General features: G+C 44.0%; 1 protein-coding gene across 11 annotated transcripts in view; it reads right to left on the bottom strand.

The window, feature by feature from the left end:
- Positions 1 to 22,600, bottom strand: part of ENOX1 (ecto-NOX disulfide-thiol exchanger 1) — a 1,853,609-nt gene that overhangs the window by 513,568 nt on the left and 1,317,441 nt on the right. For 9 of the 11 annotated variants that reach the window (XM_069639318.1, XM_069639317.1, XM_069639316.1 and 6 more), the window contains one exon: positions 6,640 to 6,762. The exons of the other annotated variants lie outside the window; for them this stretch is intronic. In XM_069639318.1, coding sequence (XP_069495419.1) covers positions 6,640 to 6,762 — 123 coding nt within the window. The remainder of the gene's footprint in view (positions 1 to 6,639; positions 6,763 to 22,600) is intronic. 11 annotated transcript variants of the gene reach the window in all.

Raw genomic sequence — 22,600 nt, 5'->3', positions numbered from 1 at the left:
TGTACTACACAGTAAAGTGGTTGCAATGGCTGAGCAGCCAGACTTACGTCAAGAGCAAATGAGCAGTAGTAGACATTACACAAAGGACTACAATTACTGTGACTCAAACAAACACTGACTCAAGGTTTCTGGTTAAAAAATATAAGTACATTTATTTTTAAACCATCTGTTCACAAAACACTTCACTTCTATTCAAATAAAACCATACTCTAAATATACTAAACACAACCAATTCTCCTTCTGCAGATCAATTCAAGGTAAGTACATTTGGATTTGACAGACCAGTGTTGTGAAACAAAGACTTTACTGTGGGTTATTACGTGATCACTTTTTGACAGTAAAGACAGTTCGGTCTTACGAAAGAAAAGCATACCCAAAATGAGACAAAAGTGGTAGGAATTAACCCTTTCTAATACTCCATAAAAATGGGGTGTACTGGGTCTCTAGTTAAAAGTGACTATATAAAGTCAATGGCAACTTTACCTGTTTCTGGGGGACAGTAGTCAGCCCCAGAAAAAATGGAGTCATGGGGAAGTCTCAAAGACAACCCGGTGTCACTGCACTGAAGGTGCTGTGTAACACACAAAAAAGGTGGGTCTCATGGAGTGGTGTGGCTCCTGAGTCCAAGATCACACACACAGTAAAAATACACACAGCAAAGACACTGTAAGAGTGGGAAAAAGGTTCACACTCTTACCAGGTGGAAAAACTAAACCCCACAAATCCAGCAAAGCTGCTGAGGAACTCACTATGTGAGGGAAATTAGCCATAAATGAGAATTCTCCCTAACAGTATGTTTATTAGAGTGGCCTGTGTTTCTGGCCTAAAGCCTGACTGGCGCAGCCATGCATGCCACTTTATAACAGTCCCCTCTGCAATGACTCTTCCAACATTGTACGCCGCATCAAAATTTGATTTAAGGAGACAGGTAGATACGGCTCTTCCATCTAATGCCACCTGAGCTAGTTGTGATTTGAGTGGCTCCGGGGCAGAATAAAGTAAGGTGGAAATGTCTTCCCACTTATGGCAATTATAGCCAACCAAGAGGGTTGCGTTGCTGGCTATCCTGGTTTGATAGGCCGCAGAGGAGGCAACCTTTCTGCCCATGGCATAGGTTTTCTTGCTCTCTTCATCAGGTGGAGCCTCGGAGGAAGCAAGGGGTGTGCCTGCTCTCTTTCTAGTTCTGGTGACAACTAAAGAGTCTGGCTTTAGTTGGCCTCTAATATATAAAGGATCTGAAGGTGCGGGCCTGAATAATTTTTCCACACGCAGGTTAACGGCCCGTGTGAGATTGGGTGTTTCTAAGGATGGCTGTATCCTGTGTTGCACTGACCTTAGTAGTGGGATAAACTGGCCCACTGTCTTTTTGTCACCCAGGATCTGTTTTGCGAAGTCTCTATCCTCCTGCACCTCTTGTGTGTCAATTTTGAAGTGTTCTGCCGCCTTGGCTAACACTTCATTGAGGAGGGGTTGATTATCTACAGGGGGATCGACAATTGGAGTGTCCTGATTAAGAGGGGAATCTATAGAGTACTTGTTAGCCTCTTGGTCTGCCTCTGGATCCTCGTCATCCCCATAATAAGGTTCATCTGTATCCTCTTCAATAAGTTGAGGGTCAGATGCCTCCACAAAGGAGAGATCTTCTTGGTCTTCTTCAGGGTCATATAAATCTATAACCATACGAGACCTCTTAGAAGGAGGTTGAATAGGCAAGGCAGGAACTTGAGAGCTGGAAACGGCTGTGGTGGAAGGAGTGGAGTGGAAACTCGGAAAGTAATCTGGGTTACTTTTATAAATATTGGCCATGAAGGTCATTCTACGCATTACCCTATCAATATCCTGGGAAGACCATTCCCTGGAACTTGGGATTACTATAGATGGAGGGGTAAGACCTAAGTCCTCATCAGTGGGAGGTATTAGTTTAGGCCTATAATCTTTAGGTTTTTTCTAAGGGCTTGGCTAATGAAAGCTTTCCCTTCTGTGGTGTCTTTTCCCTAGGAGGGCTCTTGTCCCTATGAAGGGTTTTAGAAGTCTTTTATGGTGTTTTCTACCCCCTGGTGCCCAGAGGAGTGTTTTACAGACTTCTTGGGGTCTGGCCCTTTATTCGATGTCAAGCGTCTAATATTGGATGTGGGAACCGAGGAGACGTCCGCGGGTGTTCGACCCTCAGAGTGAGTTTTTCGAGCGACACCCTTGCCGTCCTTCAACGGTTGAACCCTGTCTTGTGCCGATCTTGATCGAGACTGCACAGAGGACCAGGACTCGGTGGACCTTTCTCTGGGTGTCGAATGTTGTTGAGTACTCGACTCATTTGTTGAATCTTGACTGGGGCTTATGTGCTTGTTGGTGAGTACTTTTGTAGCGCTGCCGCCGCCGGGTGTAGTCCCTACAACATGGCCGCCGGCCTGTCCTATGGGGTCAGGGTTCTGCGCTTGAGTAGCTGAAGCTACTCCATCGCCCACATCATCCAAAAGTATGGCGTTGCTGCCATCGCTAAAGGTTCCCTCTACCTCCATGGCCTCGAGTTGCCTGGCGTAGTGGGTCCAGCGTTTTGTCGAGCGGTCCTTTAACGTCTTTGGCTTGAAGAGCCTGCGCGCAAAATTTAAACAGTGTGTTTTCCATAATTACAGGTTATGGTTATGGCAGCTGGTCAAACAAAGTGTAGAAAGGGGAGAATATGCATTCTAAAATGGCCTCCCCCCCCTCTCTCCCTACTGTTTGGGCCAAGGCCCGGGGCGGCCTTCTAATACTGCACGGTCCTTTGTGGTGGTCGCCGACAGGCAGTCTTATTCTTTACTGGCATGTTGTTTCGGGGTCGGTGAAAGGATAGAAAGAAATACTATCGTTAATTTGTGAAAAGTCAATGGCTTAGCGCCGAAAGGAACTCCGCTATATGTGTCCGTCTAGCATGGCGGAAAAAAAGCAATCTGAGGGACCTACACGTGTGAGGGATCATGGGTACAGTGGACGTCACACTATGGATAGTATTACTGGCACACCCTGCCGACGTCCCTTTTCGAGTTTCACAACAACTGTAATACTCCGCAGCTTCCACTAGATGTCGGCCTATGCACAGCATGTGATCTAAGCAGATTCCACAAGCCTCAGAAATTGTCATATCATTTCGGTGCTGGACTGTCCTTGTGGGCGGGACAAAGACTGATATGCAAATGAATATTTCCCATCTGCCAAAAGGTACAGTGAGCAAAAAGCAGATGGCTGCGCACTCTCAAAGTGGTTAAAAAACACTGAACAGGTTATCATGCAGTGAAAATGGTTGAAAATCAACTTGCATTTTTCATATGGAGGGAGAAAATACATTTTTTGAATAACCTTCGAAACATAGCATGAAAAAATCTGAAAATATTCGCCAGTGATATTTCGAGGCAGCCACCTGTGCATGCAAAATGTCAGAATGGTATATTAATTGCTCCATATTTTAATTTTTTTTTTATCTTTGATTGTGTTCTGAACAGCTTTTAACATGGGGTTTTCCCATAGAAAAAGAAAATAAGTTCTTGGCCCAAATATCTCAAAATTGGCACCTTCGATTTTTGCAATTTTTGGCATGCGGCTAGATTTCATCAGGAATTGAAATAGCAAAAAATAATATGAAAATTGACTTGGCCAGTTTTATTTTGTTATTTGCGTGTTTAATTTATCTATATATAGTGCATGCCCAGAATGTCCATGCAGTTTTCATAAAAACTGTGCCAGGAATGCACAAGTTTCACAGTTCATACATTATGCCATTGCATCTTCTAAAAACCCATCAAAGTTAGGGCTAACTTTAATGTCAGTTTTTAGAAGTCATTTTGTGCAACTACGACGTGTGCACCTACGAGATGCACTCCTACTATTTGCGCTCCCACAACACAAGCTCCTACGAAACACACTTCTTTAACACACTCTCAAGAGACATGCTCCTGCGATACATGCTCCTCTGACACGCCCTCCTAAAACATCTTCCTACAACATAACCTCTTACAACACCTGGTCCTACGACAGGTGGTGCTATGAAACATGCTCCTACAACACACACTCTTGCGAGACATGCTCCTTTGACAAGTGCACCTACAACATGTTTACCTACAACAAACGCTTCTACGACAAGTGCTCCTGTGACATGCACTCCAACAACACATGCTCCTACAACACACCACCTTACCACACACTTCTACAACACATCCTCCTCTGACACTCACTCTTATAACACACGCTCTTATGGCAAGCCTTAGTGCACAAGCTCCTACGACCCACGCTCCTGTAACATACATGTGCTCCTACAAAACATGGTTCTAAAACATACTGTTACAACACACACTCTTACTATGCACGCTCCTACAACACATGCTCCTGACACACACTCTTACACAACAAGCTCCTATGACACAAGCTCCTATGACACAAGCTCCTACAACACACGCTCATACGACACAAGGTCCTACAAAACACACTCCTGTGAAACACGCTCCAATGACACACTCACGAGACATGCTTCTGCAACATGTGATCCTACAACATATGCTCTGACAGCATGCACTCCTAGGACCTACTCTCTTACGAAATATGCCCCTATGGCAAGTACCGCTATGACATGTGCACCTACAACATGCGCACCTATGACATGAGCCCCTTCGACAAGCAATCCTACAACAGGGGCTTCTAGAACATGTGCTCCTATAACAGGCACTCCTATGACACAAGCTCCTACAACAGGAGCTTCTATGACACCCTCTCACAAGGCATGCTCCTGCAACATGCTCTCATATATCATCCTCCTACGACATGAGTTCCTATGGCACATGGACCTACACCATGCGGTCCTAAGACACATGCTCCTATTACACACGCTCTTACGAGACATTCTCCTACGACAAGTGCATCTATGACATGTGCACCTATGACAAACGCTCCTACGATAAGTGCTCCTGTAACCTGCCGTCCTACAATATGCACTCCTACAACACACCTTCCAATCACATGCTCCTACAACAAGTGGTCCCATGACACACACTCTTACAACACACATTCTTATGACAAGGTCTTAGTACACAAGCTTCTATGACTCACATTCCGACTACATATGCTACGACATGTGCTCCTATGACACCCTCTTACCACACACTTCTATGACATATGCTTCTGTGACACATGGTCCAACAACGCACACTGTCACAAGTGCTCCTATGACACGCACTCCTACGACACACGCTCTTATGAGACATGATGTACATATATTTGGTACATACCCACAACAAATGTGCATCTTTCATACGAAATATGCTCAAAACATACAAAATACATGCTCATACAAAGCACCCTCTTACCACACACTTCTACGGCATGCACACCTAAGACCCATGGTCATACAACATGCGTTCCTATGACACGCTCCTGCGACACACGCTCTTATGCGACATGCCCCTACGACAAGTACACCTTGGACATGTGCATCTATGACATTTCTACCTATGACAAATGCTCCTATGACTGTGGAATTTTATTCCCCTCTTCCTTCGAGAGGTGCTAGTGTCCCAACTCTTTGAAAAAAATGTAAGACTTTTCTCCTTGCGCCTCGAAACTGTTGTGTACAGGCGCATTATACATGACATCATATCATATCATATCCTCATCTCAAATTTTGGATCCTAAACTCCACTCTTAATGAACAATTCAAACTCATAAGCATCAGTGCCATGAGGACATGTAGGGTGAAAGTGGGCACCATAGAACAAAACAATTAACATAACACAATGCCATAATGGGATATTGAATGTTCATTAATTAGGTGAGGATATCATAATTGGAATGCCCGCTTTAAGACCTCTTCGGTGGTGACTTACGCAGTATAAAAGCCAAATTACCCTTGGTCAGTCGGCTCATGCAAAGTGAGAACCTGTTAATTATGGCTTGCACTGCTGTTACTATCTGGTATGGACCACTGACCAGGGTGCTATAGTCATTAGAAACCACGCATATTGCTTTCTGGCAAAAACTTTCACTTAAAGATATCAAACTTGTTTACCAAACAGACAAAACAATCTACAAAAAGATGCCCACCATATGATAAGCAAAGATGTTTTTTCAACAAAAAAAACAGCTCACTTTCTTTACCCATCGTGGCCGAGAAGCAGAGGTGGTGGCTCTGCCTGGGAGTGATGGATGACAATAAAACTGGCACAAGTTAGTTTTGTTTTTTATTTAAAAAATGTTTTTAAAAAGATGTGGGAGGAGACTAAAAGAAACATTAAGACTGGAAGCTTGAATGAGTAGAACAGATGTAGCTGTGTTCTATGCATTCTGATTGGCTATGATTCAAGGGCTGAGTAAGATAATACAAGAGATGAGCCTTCAGAAAAACATCTCACTGAAAGCATGCATGTGACGTAGGTATGTTCAGAGTGCATGTATCGCAATCGATTATGTTATGTTATTTTCATTTTGAAAATGCACATACAGCAAAATGTCTTTCTTAGGACGGCCAACCAGTGACGTCTTTTAGGGGTTGCCAGGGGTCGCACTTGCAACCTGTGGGGTCTCCCTTGCTACCCCTGTGGTCTCCCTTGCTACCCCATGTGGTCTCTGGTCGCCCTTGCTACCCCTAAAAAAAGAAAAGAAAAACATTTTTTTTTTCACAAATTGAAGCTCCTGGGCTGTGGCCAATGCCATGTTGTTCTTTGTTCTAGAGTGGCTGGCTTTCTTGATCAGGCTTCTTAAAGAAACAGGGGTTTCCACACGTGTACACTTTGAGCAGTGACCCTAAAGAACAAAGAATAGGAATAACAAATAATTTGCCTTTCTGGAATTTTATACAATAATATTGCTAAACTCATTAAAGGTTTATTTCAGGTACACTTCAGGGGTGAGTCACTGATTTAGTCTGTGCTTAAACACCTCAAATTCACAATGCAGTCAAAATCCTCCAAAAAGCATTTAGAGTAGAATAAGCATCCATTTCGGACTATGGCCTCATTCCGGGTTTGGAGCTTACCATGGAGTAATTAGCTCCATGGTTGCCTCCGAAACCGTCCCAAATCCGGCATGGTAAATGGAGTAATTACCGGTCCATTCCAGGGTTGGAGGGACCGGTAATTCCCCATTCACCTTTTGCCCTTCCCCATTACCATTTCTGCACCATTGGGCTCAATGGGAATGGGGAAGGAGGTAATTACGGCACCGTAAATTATGGTACCGTAATTATCTCTGAGGTACCTTTGCGGGGCCCGTACTTAACTCCTGCTAAAAGCAGGAGGTAAGGAAGGACCCGCAAAGGGAACTCTGAATACGGAGGTAAGGGATTACTGGCATCAGCACCCTTACCGGTGCCGGTAATCCTTTACCTCCAACCTCGTAATGATGTATTTTGCTTTTCGCAAGTTGCAGTTTTTCTGCAGACACATATGGTGATTAATTCTTGTATGAAATGTATATCATGTTACAGTGATATTGTAACCATATTTTTCATAGGGCCTCATTACACGGATGGCGGCGAACCATGGCACTATTAGCGCCATGGTTCATGCCGGTAAAATACCGGCACCGCCTTGGCGGAAAGGGAAATTACCGCCCCATTCCAAGGTTGGCGGGGTGGTAATTCCCCCTTCCACCATTGCCCTTCCCCATTCCCATTTTTAGCCCATAGGGCTCAATGGGAATGGGGAAGGCGCTAATTACGGTACCGCAAATTGCGGTACCGTAATTAGCTCCCTGGGTCCCTTTGTGGGTTGGTCTTTAACGCCTGCAAAAAGCAGGCATTAAATCCCCTAACCCGCAAAGGGACCTCGTAGTAAGGCGGTAAGGATTTACCGGTACCGGTAAATCCTTACCGCCATCCGTGTAATGAGGCCCACAGTGTACTTAGAAACAATGCTATGTGATGCCACTTCCTGTTGTGTCAAGGGGTAAACGGTCCTGTTCCATTGCTTCCCGTGATGTCACTTCAAGGTGGGGTCAAATGTCATCACTTCTTGTGATGTCAGACGTCACGGGTCATGTGATGTCGCTTAACGCTACTCGTGGGATTTTGATGAAATGACGTCCCTGCGGGCAACACGAAAAAGAGAGAGTTGCTTAGTCAAAGATCTCTGAAAAAAATGTTTTCAGAGGAAACCCAAATTAAATAAGATTACTTGTGGAGTGTGTTGCGGACGGCGGGGAATCTATTCCAATGCAGGAGATCTGAAAAGGCTCTCCGACTCCCTTCCGATATATACATCCGAAAAGCACGTTTGCTGCCTGACCCTTTTCTCTTAAGACTATAGACCTCAGACTATAGACCTTAAAAATCGAAACTCCACAAAAACGAGTTGAACTGATTACATATGAGCAAACAGCGCAACCCTCTCTGTGTATGCAAATGTGTGCATCCTTCCTTCAAATGAGCCAACCCATGCAGGGAAGGGAATTCATCCGCTCTCGGTAATGCAGCCAGGGTTAATATAGAGGTGCTGGTCAGTAATTACAGATGGCCACCGAGCTTGTTGACAGCTAATTTCTCCTCTGACAAAGGGCGTGATTCCCAATGCAGGGCTGCCTGCCTGGAATCCTCTGCGAGTCAGATGGGATGCGGAAATGATACTGGAGTGGCCCCATATTTATGGCCGCCATTAAAGGCAAGCTGTCACTGCAATGCTGAGAGATGAAGAAAGCGCAGCCCGCTCCCGTAGGCGTGCTTCCCGTTCATCGGTGTACCCTTGGTAGAACACTGCCATGAATCAGGAAGGCGTTGCCAGCATCTTCCAGAAACTAAAACAAAATCAATTCTTGAGAAAGGGGACAGCTTGTCTGTAAAGCGAGGAAAAAAAGTGCAAATGGAAATACTACAGTAGGGAGAATATTAAAGCCTTATGATTGAAAAAAAATCCAAGAGGAAATCTCTTTCTACTAGACTACATTGGGAAGCATGTAAAAACACAGAGCAGGCAAGCAACACAATCCCACTAATAAAAGAGATTTAAACAATCCTAAACATTTTTTTCGTAGAACAGCTCTTTTGAAACATACTGCAAAGCCCTTTTCGTGATGCCACTGCTGAAATAAATAAAATATGTATCTTTATTTGAACTGTACTGTTCTCATTGATCAAGTTACAAGTTAATGTCTTTATACAAAGGCATTTAAGCAATACTAGAAGGAAAGAGAACTGCTGTGTGTGTAAGTCAAAGCTACCTGGTGGACCCAAGTCACCAGTGACTTCTGCCGATCATAGCTTTTCAGATGACAGCACTTAGCATGCTCGGGCATGAAGACCTATCCATATGTTGGGTAAACAAACAAAAAATTGCAAAAAGCAAAACGCAGATAGATGCATGAGAAACCAGGTATTGCACATGAAATGGTGCCATTTTGTGGCTAATGCAGTGCCATTTTGCTCTGCTCTCACTAAACATGTATGTCAATACCATGTAAACACTCATTAAAATTATTACCACCCTAAAATGGATAATTCTCGACCAGCTATTTTACATGTATGGGTTTGTTTTAAACTTTGTGAGGTTGTTTTCTTGAGAATGTTTGCTATAAGGCCTGGAAGGGAGTAATGCGTCATAGGCACTCAGTGCATATGTTCTGCTTTTTTTCACGGTATACCCTCACAGTCCGAGCCGACTTTACTTTTTGAATAAAGGGAAGCACTACACAGCTAAGTGGAAAATAATCAAAAATCATAGCAGATGAAAACTCTTTGTGCACCCAGTCTAATCATTTCTTATTGTGGTATGACATGTTGTATTGGGCATCTTTTATAACGCAAGCATGATAAGTGTTATTGTGTAGCTCAGTGGCATTTCAGTACAGCCAGTCCGGACATGTTTTAATACATTAGCATACATTTTTAATGGTAAAACCAACTGGAGTATGTTCTTATGTGGGGACACTGCCATATATTGGCAGAACAAACATGGACATGTTTTCTTATAGTATAATTACTGGCATTATGCACAAAGCAAACACGAGTGTGTTCTTATATGGGAATAAAGGGTATAATGGTGCAGTCAGCATGTAAATGTATGGGCACAGCCAGTGTGAAAATGTTTCATACGGGCACATGTTGTGGGAAAATGCATCATGAAAATGTGTTGGAGAAATGCTCCTGTGCAATGTTGGTGACTTGCTTCTATTGGATTTTTTGCGTGAGTTATCCTACAAAACAAAATTGCAAACTGTTTGGCTTTTTACACAATTGTTCTAAAATGTGTGCTCTAAACGCACAATTTTCATCCATATTTTTAAAAATATTCTCAGAGGGAGATTCTCACCCAATCCCCCCTTGAGTGGTAGAGGCTGTCACAACGCTTGGCCACTCTGGCATATTTGGGACAAATGTTTACACCCCTCCAGTTAAGAAATTGACCAGCCACCACTGGCAGATGATGAGATGACATGCCCTCCAAGACTTCACTTGTGGCATTATCACATTGCCTCATGTGAATATCACTGAAGTACAGAACATGGACACAGCTGATTCAAGATGTGGCAGTACACATTACGTGGACAGCTTGCTGAGCTTGCTAACACTACTTGATTAGATGTACCCAAGCCCAGTGTGGCTCCCATTGGCATATGTGTCGGTTACCATTAGTTCTGTGTGCCAATGAGACACAATACAGTAAACATCGGGACACCACACAGTTAATGGTACACATTTTCTCTCCCTTCCTTCATACCATCAATAGCAGTGTAAACATTGTAATAATTGCAACAATGCAGTGGCTTTGTGTACCTATGAGCAGCATGGATCCGGTCCTCCAAGTCAAGGACCTGTGCATGAAATACTGAGTTCAACTACTCCAGGACCCAGACCCGTAGTGGTTTCACTCTATGGCAGCAATGAGAATGGACCTTGACACTTGTCTTGCCTCAATGGCCGCCCTCACCGTCTTTTGGCTCTGGATCCTTACATCACCCCAGCACTTCTTAATGTTTTCCAGAGTACAGACTGCCACCTCCTCCGTGTTGATAGCAGCCATGATGCCATCCCAGATCCTTTAATGGCTACAGGCCCCAAGCTGCTTGTCAGTGCTGAATAGGGACTCGTACTGGCTCAGAAACTGGTCATCCATGTTTCCAAGTTCAGTGGCTGAGAGTCTGATGCTGACAGGGAGGCGGTTCCATAGTCTTGGGGCGTAGGCACAAAGGCTTATTTTCTGGTCCTTTCCCTTTTGCAGCAGCAGATTTCAAGTCTGCATATGTCCTGGTTTGTGGTGGTGAGCTGTCCGCTGGATATGCTGAGTTTCTCAGTGAGGTAGCTGAGTGACTCAAGAGCGGCTGCCTTATAGATGATGCAGCAAAACTTGAAGGTGATTCTTGCGTGCATGGGAGCCTTGAAGTGTGTTAGTAAGAATGGTGAGAGCAGGTAAGCATTGTCCCCTGCAAATAGGGAAATGGTAAATATTGGTTAGCTTGGTTCCTTTGGTTCATGGTTGTTTTGCATGTGGCTGTTCGTGTGTGTAGTGGTTGGATGTGCGTGATGGGTCATACTCACCAAAGAGTCACATTATGGATACGGGAATGGCCTGGTGTATAGCTATCATGAGTGCATCTGGGAAAATTGACATCCACATGATTATAAGGCCATTCACAGATGACCTGAACATTGAGGGGAATGCCAATGTGTGCAATTCCTGTATATGTGCTCCACTTCTCTGGGGGAGTGGGGTTGCAGTGCAGTGCAACATGCAGCAAGTTAATGGCTCTGAGGACCTGGGGGAACTGTGCCATTGCATAGAACTCATGGGCCATTCTTAACCTTGCCTGCATAGTATGGGCATGTCTAAATGGCTATGCAGCTACACAATGATACTCTCAAAAACCTGATGCAGGCACCAGGATTGTGTGGGCTGGTATGTGCCCCCTACAATGGCTGTGCTCCACTGGAATGAACCAGTGGCCAAAAAAGTGAAGGGCTAATAACATCTTCACATGTGAGCACATGGTGCATGATGTGAAGTCAGTCTACCTCGCAATGGAGATCAGTTGGGTACCACTTGTGAATACTTCTCTTTTCAAATAAATCTCAATTATTAGTGTTGTTCCAATGGGTATTTGTTTTTCAATGGTGCTTACTGGGTCAAAAAAAGGTCCAATGACATCCGGACCTTAACAACTATAGTGGAATGAAAAACAGAGTGGAGACCACCCCATAACACCCAGTGCTCACTGCTTGCCTCCTGTCTGGAGGCTAAATTCGGTACTTGGAGCAATATTCAATTGTTAGTTGAGTTATATAATACTTGAACTTCAGCATAGTCATTAAACTTGATTCTTTCAGAAAGAGTGATTTCAGCCACTTTCATTTATCAAAGTTTTTACTCGGGTATTTGTGTTCAAATCACACAATACATTAGGCGTTCTCCCAATTCCTCTACAAAAAATCACAGCTTCAGGGCTAAATTGCAACATACATTTCATCACGTAACACATGTGCATACATTTTGGATCATAAATGTTAAATGTACATACCAGCAAGGAGATTGCTTTCATCACATAAAAGAAATACAAAAGAGAAAAGGTGCAATGTGAACGTTAGTGCCATTATACGTGCAGACGTCATTACCATTTATCTTTAGTAAACGTATGAATTCAGCCGTGTTTGAATTCCATTACCTTAGCTGTCTCGTAATTGTGTAAACGTCTCATAAAAGTTGATACATCAATGCAGTGTCTCTGTTAAGAGAGAGAGAAAGACTATGAGCTCTCTAGTTCATTCAGTGACATCAACTGCTTCCGTGGAATGCCGTGACTCGGCAGAACCTCTTACCTTGACTCTGCTCGCGAGTCAACTGCTCGTAGAACGGGCTGCGCATGCCCAAGCACGGTCTACTAACAACGTAACCAAGGAGCTGACGGCACCGCCCGTCATCCGGGATAGGACAGGACAGGCGTGCCTCCCGTCTCACCTCCTCGCATGAGCGTGGGGGCGGGACTATCTCCTTGGTAACCCTTTGTGACTCTGTCACACGAGGCAATTGGTCTAAGTTCTCTCAGTGCTTCCTAAATGTCAGAGTTTATTTGTAAAGATATGCATCCCCACGGTGCTCGCACCCCCGCCCGCACTCAACCAAGCCGGGATCCCCGGCGTTCAAGCGTGTGTGGAGAGCAGAGGAACCGCAAACGGACACATATCCCAGTGTCTATCACTGTTTATCGCTCTAGTCCTATTCTCATATTGTATGAAAGTTATCGTGATGTAAATATCTTTTTCAATCAGCACGTCGGTACTTTTAACAATCTTAAAGAGTAAATAATTATCTCGATCCAAGGTGAAACTGTTAGTACCTATATACTTCTCCTTCAACCGCTGTGTCTAACACACATCATACCCACAGGGCAATTACATCTTACTGAAAACAAGAAAATATAATAGGGGTAAAAAACCAATTTGCATATAATCTAACTTAGTCATCGATCGAGTCTGCACAGGCTGAAATTCTTCTTCTTCTTGTCTTGCTTCCGAATTGATCATTAGGGGTGTGCCGGCCTCTCCGCTGCAGGTCTTAAAATCACTGAGATGGATCCATGCTCTTCTGTTTTGAACTTTTACTGCAGGAGTAAAGTCTTCAACTATAAATGGTCCAACCATCTAGGTTCAAACCACTTTCTGGTGAAGTTCCGAATTAATATTGTGTCACAATTAACAACTTGGATGCTTATAATAATTGTGAAACTCTGGCTGATGAATGGTCTTCATCTGTGTTCTGAGACCGACCTCCCTGGTGCTTAAGTTGATCTGAAATGACAGAGATACTAGCGGTCATACATGTTAAGTACTCATTTAATTTATTTCCTAACTGTTTTGCAGTACTCTAGGCATCACATTTGCTCCTCGATGGACGAGTCAAAGGCATTCTCATTCATCTTCCTGTCACTAGTTCATGGGGTGTGAGGTGATGGTCCAAACCAGGCTGATTCCTTAGGGCTTATAGTGCTAAGGGCAGGCAATATAGCCATTCCTACTTCAGTGTCAATTATAACTTGGCGACTCTCTCCTTTAAAAGGCCATTGAGTCTCTCACAAACTCCATTTGCTTGTAGGTGATAAGCAGAAGAAAACGTGCGTTTTATATTCAAGAGAAGCGCTATTTGTTCAAATACTTCATTAACAAAATGTGGACCATTATCAGATCTCATCACTTCATACACTCCCCATCTTGGAAAACTTCATGCAAAATAATGTTCAAGTGGCATCAGGGTGTGTACTAGGACCTGCTTCAATCCACCTGGAGAAGGGACACACCACCCCTATTAAATACCTTTATCCACAACATACTTGCAGCATGTCAACATAATCAATATGTAAATTCTGAAAAGAACCGTTCGGTCGAGGAATTACTCCTCTAATTGTTTGCAGTCTATGCCCAGCAGTAAACTTTGGACATACGATGCAATTTACTACATAAAATGCAACATGTTGTAACAGGCTTGGTACGAACCAGTCTCCTGCAATAGCTGCAGCGAGACTCTCCCTAGTTACATGCGCAGGGTAATGCAGCTGTTCAAGTGCTACCTTCAATAATGCTACTGACATCACTGGCTTTCTGGTATTGTCCTGTCGCCACAATGCTTTTATGGGGGACAAGGAACAGTCCCTGTTCGCCTTCTTCCTGGCAAGGACCTTAACCGACTTGCATATGGCAGCGATTCTCCCCTCTTGCTATACGATTGTCCTTTAGGGTGCCAGGGACATGCTATAGGATCTGGCATCCTGCCCTTGACCCTCTTACTCCCTTGTCTGCCTGTAAGCCTCCCTCGGGGACACGCACGCTCCTTCCCTCCCCTCTGAAGGATTCTCTCTCTTCATCTGACATGTCTAGTCCCCAACTAGTATGACTCTACTCTCTTTCACCCTTGTCTAAGGTTAGCTTACTTAAAGACAGCGCTCTATGCTCAGGTCCAAGTGGGCTTTCCTCTTTGCCTCGTGATTGGGAGATTATAGATCAATCTCCCTTTCCTCAATTTACCGATTTGCCTCTTTCTCTTAAATCCTGATAGGCTTTATCAATCCTATCTCTGATACTCCCTATATCGAAGTGCTCATCTAGTGTAACCCTAGATGTTCCTGATGTTGCTACCTGTAACGGGAGGAACTCTTCTATGTCACTCCATCATATCGCTGTGTTTGGCTCCATTAATTCATTCTGATTAATCTTGCTGTCTCCTTTTTCGTTCTAATTCTTCATCTATTTCTCTTCACTTTCTTGCTTCCCATCTAATTCTTTCTTCTTCCTTTCTCATTTCTTCTCTCCTTTCTTCCGCTCTTCTTTCTTCCTCTTCCTTTCATCTCTGTATCCTCTTATCTCTTAATTGTTGCACTTCGTCTTCTTCTCTCTTTCTATCCTGTCTGTCCCATTCTTCCATTGCCCTCTGTCTATTATCATACTTTATTTGTTCCTCTGCGCTGTCTTCTTTCTTTTGTTGCTCCTCCTGAAACAGCTGTTCTCGCCATTGTCGGCCCTTTCTTTTCTGCTCATCTTCTTTTAATATCTTTTCTCGTTCTCTGTCTTTTCTATCTTGCTCATCTCGATCTTCCTTTTGCCCAACTTCCTCAATGCTTTTCCCATCTAACATAAGCAATATCTGTCCTCCCATCGATTCGTTCTGTACGAGTGTTACCTCATCAGCTTTATCCTTTTCTCCTTTCCATCTCTTGATTTCCTGTTCTATGTCTGTCGATGCATTCAGCCACTCACCTTTCTCTTCCCTGTTTTGTACGGCCTTAAAGTTCTCCTCTTTTGTTTTAGTCTTCTCTGGACTATCGTCACTACTATAATCGGGTGGTTCGTATATTGGATTACTATACCCCATTGCGGCTTTCATTTTCTTCAATGGATACAATCCTGCGCTTTCTGTAATAACGCTTTTTACTTCAAGCGAGGCAAGGGGTGCAGAAGGCTCAACACCGTCCTTTTTGCACTGATTAAGCATCCAAAACTCAGGTGGCGGATCCTCTCTCTCTTCCTAGTACATCTTCCAGCTCTAAAACAGCTAATCTCTTTTCTAATTTCTTTTCCGTGTATGCAGCATGTAGGTATGTGGTCATGTGTTGCAATACTGCTTTTGCCAAAGATCCCCCTTGTGGCCACGGCATGAACATCGTATCCGCCATGCCTTTCACCCATTCCGCACTATACCGTTTGAGCTTGGGCAAGTGTATTGGCTAGGTTTTACACAAATATGAGCATGCTCCAACAAATCACTGCTCAAAACCTCAATTTTCCAATAGTGTCAGTCTAACTTAAATCAGTACCGACAACTTCTCTAGAGAGATACTATAGTTTCTCAACCTTTTCTTCATTTTCTTTAAACTATTTGTCACTCTTCAATGCCCTAATTTGAAATAGACACATAACAAACATTCAGACTAGTTGACTCTTTTACATTAATCCTCTGCGCTTTATTCCTAATCTCTGCCCCTAAATATACCTTGACCACAAGGTGTAAGTCATCATCTAAGAGGGACTTGTCCTCTGCGCTGCCTAGTTTTCTTTGACTGAAGTGTATCATGACTTCTACTGCCCCCCTTGGGCCAGGTTATTTTCGGGCTTTATCTCTTAAAACGCTCTTCGTTTACACTTTAAAATCAACCCTGTTACTTTTCTAATCTACCACAATCCCATCCCCTTATTCTGCCATTCCCCTTAGTCTACTCATGATTCGCTCTTTCAGTTCGAGACCTTCAGTATCAACTCCCCTTTCCAATCGACCACTTTTGCCTTCCGTCCACAAAGCGCCTGTGGAAACCAGGAGGGATTTCATCAAATAAGGACCCATCCCACCTGTATCAATTTTCATGCAAGAATTCTATATCGGCCGCTCTCCACACGAAACCGTGTGATCTTCCAGCTAGATGGCGAAGGGCACTCTATCGTCTGAAGCTCTGGAGTCTATAGGTCGATAGGTCTTTTGGCAACCATCCGACATGTTACCACGTGAACGCTAGAGGCCGTTTTAATCAAGGTAACACATGATACTATGCATAAGACAGAAAATAACTTCTTACGCAAAGCAGTAAGACCGACTCAGAAATTTGGCAAATAACTCTGTTTTTTTTTCAGTTGTCTAAAAGAGGGAGTAGTACAACGGACATCAACGGATGTTGCACAGCATAATCTCAAAGCATCTCCTAAAACATCACACTTATATACTAAAAGTTTGTCATACATGACATCATCCTAAGTGGCAAACTAAGAAAACCTACATGGGACTATGGTTGGCTCAAGGGGAACGTCTAAGTATACTTTCTATATGGGATAGGATCGTGATTGTGTCTCTATAGTCAGGTGGGTGCTCATGCCCCCCCTAAGTGCAAGTCATTGTGCAAGTCATCTTCGACAGAAATTAGAAACACAACACTTCATTGGTTCTCAATCCATAAGGCTCTTCATTATACAACCTTCTATAATTGGTTGGCACGCTTGTACCCTTCTGGAACATTTGATGCTCTAGCAGCACGTAAGCTGGTACCCAAGGTGCTGGTGGGTGAACGTCACTGTATCTCCCCACCTAATTAGCCCAACATCTCTCATCACTCATGCCATCTGCTATTCACATTGTCTTTGAACTCGGCCTTGTAGTAGCTTCTCGCCTCTGGGAATGCAAGGGAGTTCAGGCACTCGCTATCTTCAGTCGGGTGCACTATGCTCTTCATCTATTTTCATCCTCAGCTCACGTGATCAGAGACCGTGAATTTGCTCATATTACGTCATTCAATAGTCTTTAATGAAGAAACTTGGATCTCATAGTGTTCTTTCTTTGCAATTTAACAAGGGATGCCTCGGCTTCTCCCTTATTCTGTTGTTCACAATCTGATAACCAGTTCTAGGCTGCTTCCAGTCCTTGACATCAAGCCAGATAGCTTCTCTGGTCTTGCTTCAAATTTAAGCCTATTCTTTACTGCGACACACACATAGCTTTCGATACATCTTCCTCATGGAGACTCACTTACTAAAATTGAGATTTCGAATGTCCAGAACTTTATATACATGTTGGCAGCACCGCCTACAGTCTATATACTAGGTAGAGCCAGCCTTAAGAATACTTAGTCTACTTGCGTTACGGCATCTGTACAATTGTAAAACGACTTGTGTTTTCCGCAGTGCTCCACACATGCAATCTTCATCCCGCACATAAAGGCTTACTCGATTCTTTATTTTGACATCAATTTGCATTTGGTCTACACGTCTTCTCCTTTGACCATTCTTCTCAGTGCGTCACGCTCATCTTTCCGTGACGTCACCAGCTTCTCTTTTTTACATCTTCACACTTTCTCAGGCGCATCCCTTAAGAGACCATCATTTTTCTGAAGATACTTCTCATTGGGTCTTCTCAACGGATACCTCATCTCAAAGACTCTTCATGGTACAGGTACCAGTAATGGCGTTGCACATGTCGCAATTTCCAGTTTCCAACATATAGGCAAATAGGGGTGGGATTTCCTGTAGAGGCATTCGACTGCTCCTCTACACTATTAATACAATGGACTTCTATAAGGAGACTGGCATGTCTCGCCTTCCAAGGTCACTCATGCCTCCTTCAAAAGATATCAAGACAGGTGTGAATTCATGATTCAATTAAAACTCACATTTTCTTATAATTAATTTGAAGCAGTTTTGGCTAGCACATAAATATACTTCCAATAGCATAAGCAAAGCTACACATTTACTTGCTGAATCTACCGAAAGCTAATTATGCTTCATTGTGCCAAGTTTCTTTTTCTCCATTCTGACAGCAAGCATATCATTCAAAGTCTCTCTAAGCTACACCAAGCCTGAGTGCTGAATATAAGGCTTAGCTCTCACGTCAATATACTTTTCTCATTTACATTCAGATTCACTTATTATCGCATTTCCATCTACGTTCTTTAGGCATTCAGTTACATACCACTGCATTCGATGTCCACACTTCCCTTCTCCTTCAAACACCAGACATATACGGGAAGGTCCAGCAGCTGAAGAATGGCTGTTCATCAATGCACAATTGAAATCCTAGTTCCCCGCCAACGTTGTAGTGTTTCCAGTGGCCATCAGAGAAAGCCGATGTGGTGTCATATCAGATGTAGAAGAGCAGAGGACTGTCCTGCTGTATCCAAGCTGCTTCATTGATCCAGTCTCCCTCGCTGTGGCCATGTTCTGTTATGCTGGAAACGAATGGCCACGCACAGTCAGCACTCTTCCCCACCCCACCCGACGAGTGCTCCTCTCACTCAAGGAAACAGTGAGACACAAGAGTCACCATCTCCATTAGCTTCCAGTTGAACAAAGTCCAAGCAGCACCCTTCACCCAGGAGGCAGACGAAAATGCCACACAGTGAGAACCAGTAAAGGAAACAACATTTTGGGATCACAGCTAACACAGGCCCCCAAAGAAAAGTAGGAAGGGTCAGTGAGCCAAACAGCTTAAGGGGCATGGAGAGGACGGAGTCATCTGAGGGAGCACAAGGTGTAGAGGGAAGAACACCACCCCCACTCACTAGCTAGGACAGCTCCAGCCTGCTGGCACCAGCATGCCTGCAAAAACAAACTGTCCCCCCCATCTACAAGTAATATCTTAAACTATACCTGGTGCAATCTATAGCCTGAACCCTATTTTTGGAAGTTTATTAATTGTTTTGTTCAGTCACAATGATTGTTGTCTAATGCCCCACATCTGGAAGCCGCACAATGGTAGACATAACATACTCAGCAATCAACCACACTCTGTTCTGCTGTAGGGCCACCAGGGTCAACGTGTGGGGAGGTTTATACAGAAATGTGATAGTGAAGTATATGCTAACATTCACCAAGTAATAGATCTTCCAGCTTTTAAATAGCTGCTTGAGTGACTTACCAGGGACCAGCTTGACTTTGGGACAGTCAACTGATCTCACATCAGCTGGAAAATCATCCAGTCAGTAAAACATATCATTCACTTGACTTTGGGCTTCTGACTCTGCTGGACATGTGACATACTCCTTTATGTTTGGGAGCATTACATCCATCATCAGTGCCATGATACCTTTGGGCGTATGTGAGTTTCAATAAATTCAGTTAACATAACATAACAACATAACAATACCTGCTGCAAAGATGGTTACAAAATACCTGTGGTAATGGGATAAGTATCTGGTATGACTTCTTTTGCAAATGGACAGAAATTACTGGAGTAAATTGAGAGGGTGGAGAAGTGCCATGCAGATCTTTCAACGTGGCTGCCACTGGTTTTTCATCCTATCCACATGCCTGTTGAACATGCTCATCAAATATGCCAAACGTGTACTCGTATATTAAGACAATGCATTTTATTTCAACATCCTACAATTGGCAGGGGACGGCATGTCAAGTTGGTGCTCTCGTTACAGCTCTCCCATTCCTAGGACTTCATGATATGTGTATCACTTATACTAGCTATCTCCAAGATGATTCGTTGCTGTGCAAGATCCAGGGTGGGCTGGGTGGCAACAGTGTCTGCCATCATAAGCGGACTGCTCGGTCCATCACTTCTGTTCAGTGCAAGACTGTGTTACTAATATATGTGTCATTTATGGTGCAGTTTGGAATTTGAATACCACAATTAGTGCCAAAATGTGAAAAGGATGGCTATGTGCCATGGATAAAGCTGTTTCAATTAACAATATCAGTGGTGCAAAGTGCCTCCTGCACTGTGAAAAAATCACTACTAAATGTTGCATCACATTTACTGTCAGGGCAAATAAAGCACATTGAAGCAGAATAACGCAGACATTTGTTCGGGTGGGGTACTGGCCAAGCATGACACCGACGCCCGTTTAGAAACAGGAAACAACTTTACTAAATTCAAACTCGGGGCACAGGAATACATTTAGGCCACATCAGGTACGTTACATGGACAGGCATCCACTGACATCCTCTCTCAGTCAACCCATCTTCTCAACTGACCTTCACTGAACCAAGAACAGAAGAAGTTACTCTCTTACCTGGTAACGTTCTTTCGATGGGATAGTCCGACGGCGTATTCCATATCTATTACAGTAATCACCACAGCTGTGCTGCTTCGGAAAATCTTTCGGCGTCTGTGTCCTGCGTCGATGACGTCGATACGCCGTCCTCGAGGGCCTCCGTCGAGCCGACGTCACCGGATGTTATAAGGAGGAGGCACAACGCCTGTAGCCTAAGTTGTAGTTTTTTACCCCAGAACGTGTGGCACCAAACCACTGCCAGTATGACCACAGAAAGCCTTGTGGAAACGTAAGCTGCAATCGCATAAGAAATTCTGTAGCAGGGCAGGTAGGGAGGGAGCGATATGGAATACGTTGTCGGACCATCCCATCGAAAGAACATTACCAGGTAAGAGAGCAACTTGTTCTTCGAAGGGATTGGGTCCTCCGACGTATTCCATATCTATGACAGACTCCCAAAGCAGTACCAACGTATGGAGGAGGGAAAAATTAATTTAGAATAATGAAATTTAGAATGCCCAATCAAATTGCAGAGTAAAGGACCGCCTTGCCAAAGGCCAGATCCTGCCCATGGATAGAATCTAGGGAGTAGTGTCGTACAAAAGTATGGACCGAAGCCCATGTGGCTGCTTCACAGATGTTACGAATGGGCAGGGCAGTAGAGGCAGCCATACCCCTAGTAGAATGGCCCCGTAAGCCTACCAGAGGGTCCTTACCCGCCAGGCGGTAACATTCAGAAATTGCCAAGATAACCCATCTAGACAAAGTCTGCTTAATCACAGCTTGTCCCAAAAGCCTTCCAGCGTAACCAATAAAGAGCTGATCGCCCACTCTGACCTGGGAGATGCGTGAAATATAGAAACTTAAAGCTCTCCTAGGATCCAACATATGGAGCCTCTGCTCTTCCTTACCAGGATGTGGAGGAGGATAAAATGCCGGAAGAACAACCTTCTGGCTTAAATGAAATTCCGGCACCACCTTCGGAAGAAAGGAAGGACGAACTCTAAGGACAACCCTGTCCTTATGAAACACAGTGAAGGGTGGCTTAACTAAAAGTGCCTGCAACTCACTCACTCTGCGAGCGGAAGTGACCGCAACTAAAAACACAGTTTTAAGGGTTAACAGCCTCAAAGGACAAGAATGTAAAGGCTCAAACGGAGCACCCATAAGGAATTTCAGAACAAGGTTGAAATCCCAACCAGGCACCTGGAAAGGTGACGGCGGAAACAAATTAGTGAGTCCTTTGAGAAACTGAGAAATTAAAGGAATTTTGAAATAGGAACACTCCTCAGACGAGCGCTTAAATATAGACAGCGCCGCCAGGTAACCTTTAACAGTACCCACTTGCAGGCCCCTGTGGGCCAACAAAAGCAAAAAAGACAGAACCACTGGAATGTCACATGAAAAAGGATCCACATTCTGAACCCTGCACCAGTCGCAGAACTTTCTCCAAAGGCAACGGTACAGGGACTTAGTCGCCGGCCGTCTAGCCGAAAGCAACACCTCCATCACGTCTTCAGGGAGGTCCCAATCCTTGTACCTCAACCTTTCAGAAGCCAAGCGTGAAGGTTGAGGGACCTGACCTCTGGATGGAGAACCTGACCCCCCTCTCGTGAGTGCAGATTGTCTCGGTAGGAAAGACAACGTGGAGGGCAGATGGACAAGTCGAGAAGGTCCGGGTACCACGTCC

Source organism: Ambystoma mexicanum, chromosome 7q (assembly GCF_040938575.1).
Source record: "Ambystoma mexicanum isolate Mex_15411 chromosome 7q, UKY_AmexF1_1, whole genome shotgun sequence".
NCBI classification, from domain to species: Eukaryota; Metazoa; Chordata; class Amphibia; order Caudata; family Ambystomatidae; genus Ambystoma; species Ambystoma mexicanum.
This window is presented reverse-complemented; position numbering and strand designations above follow the sequence as displayed.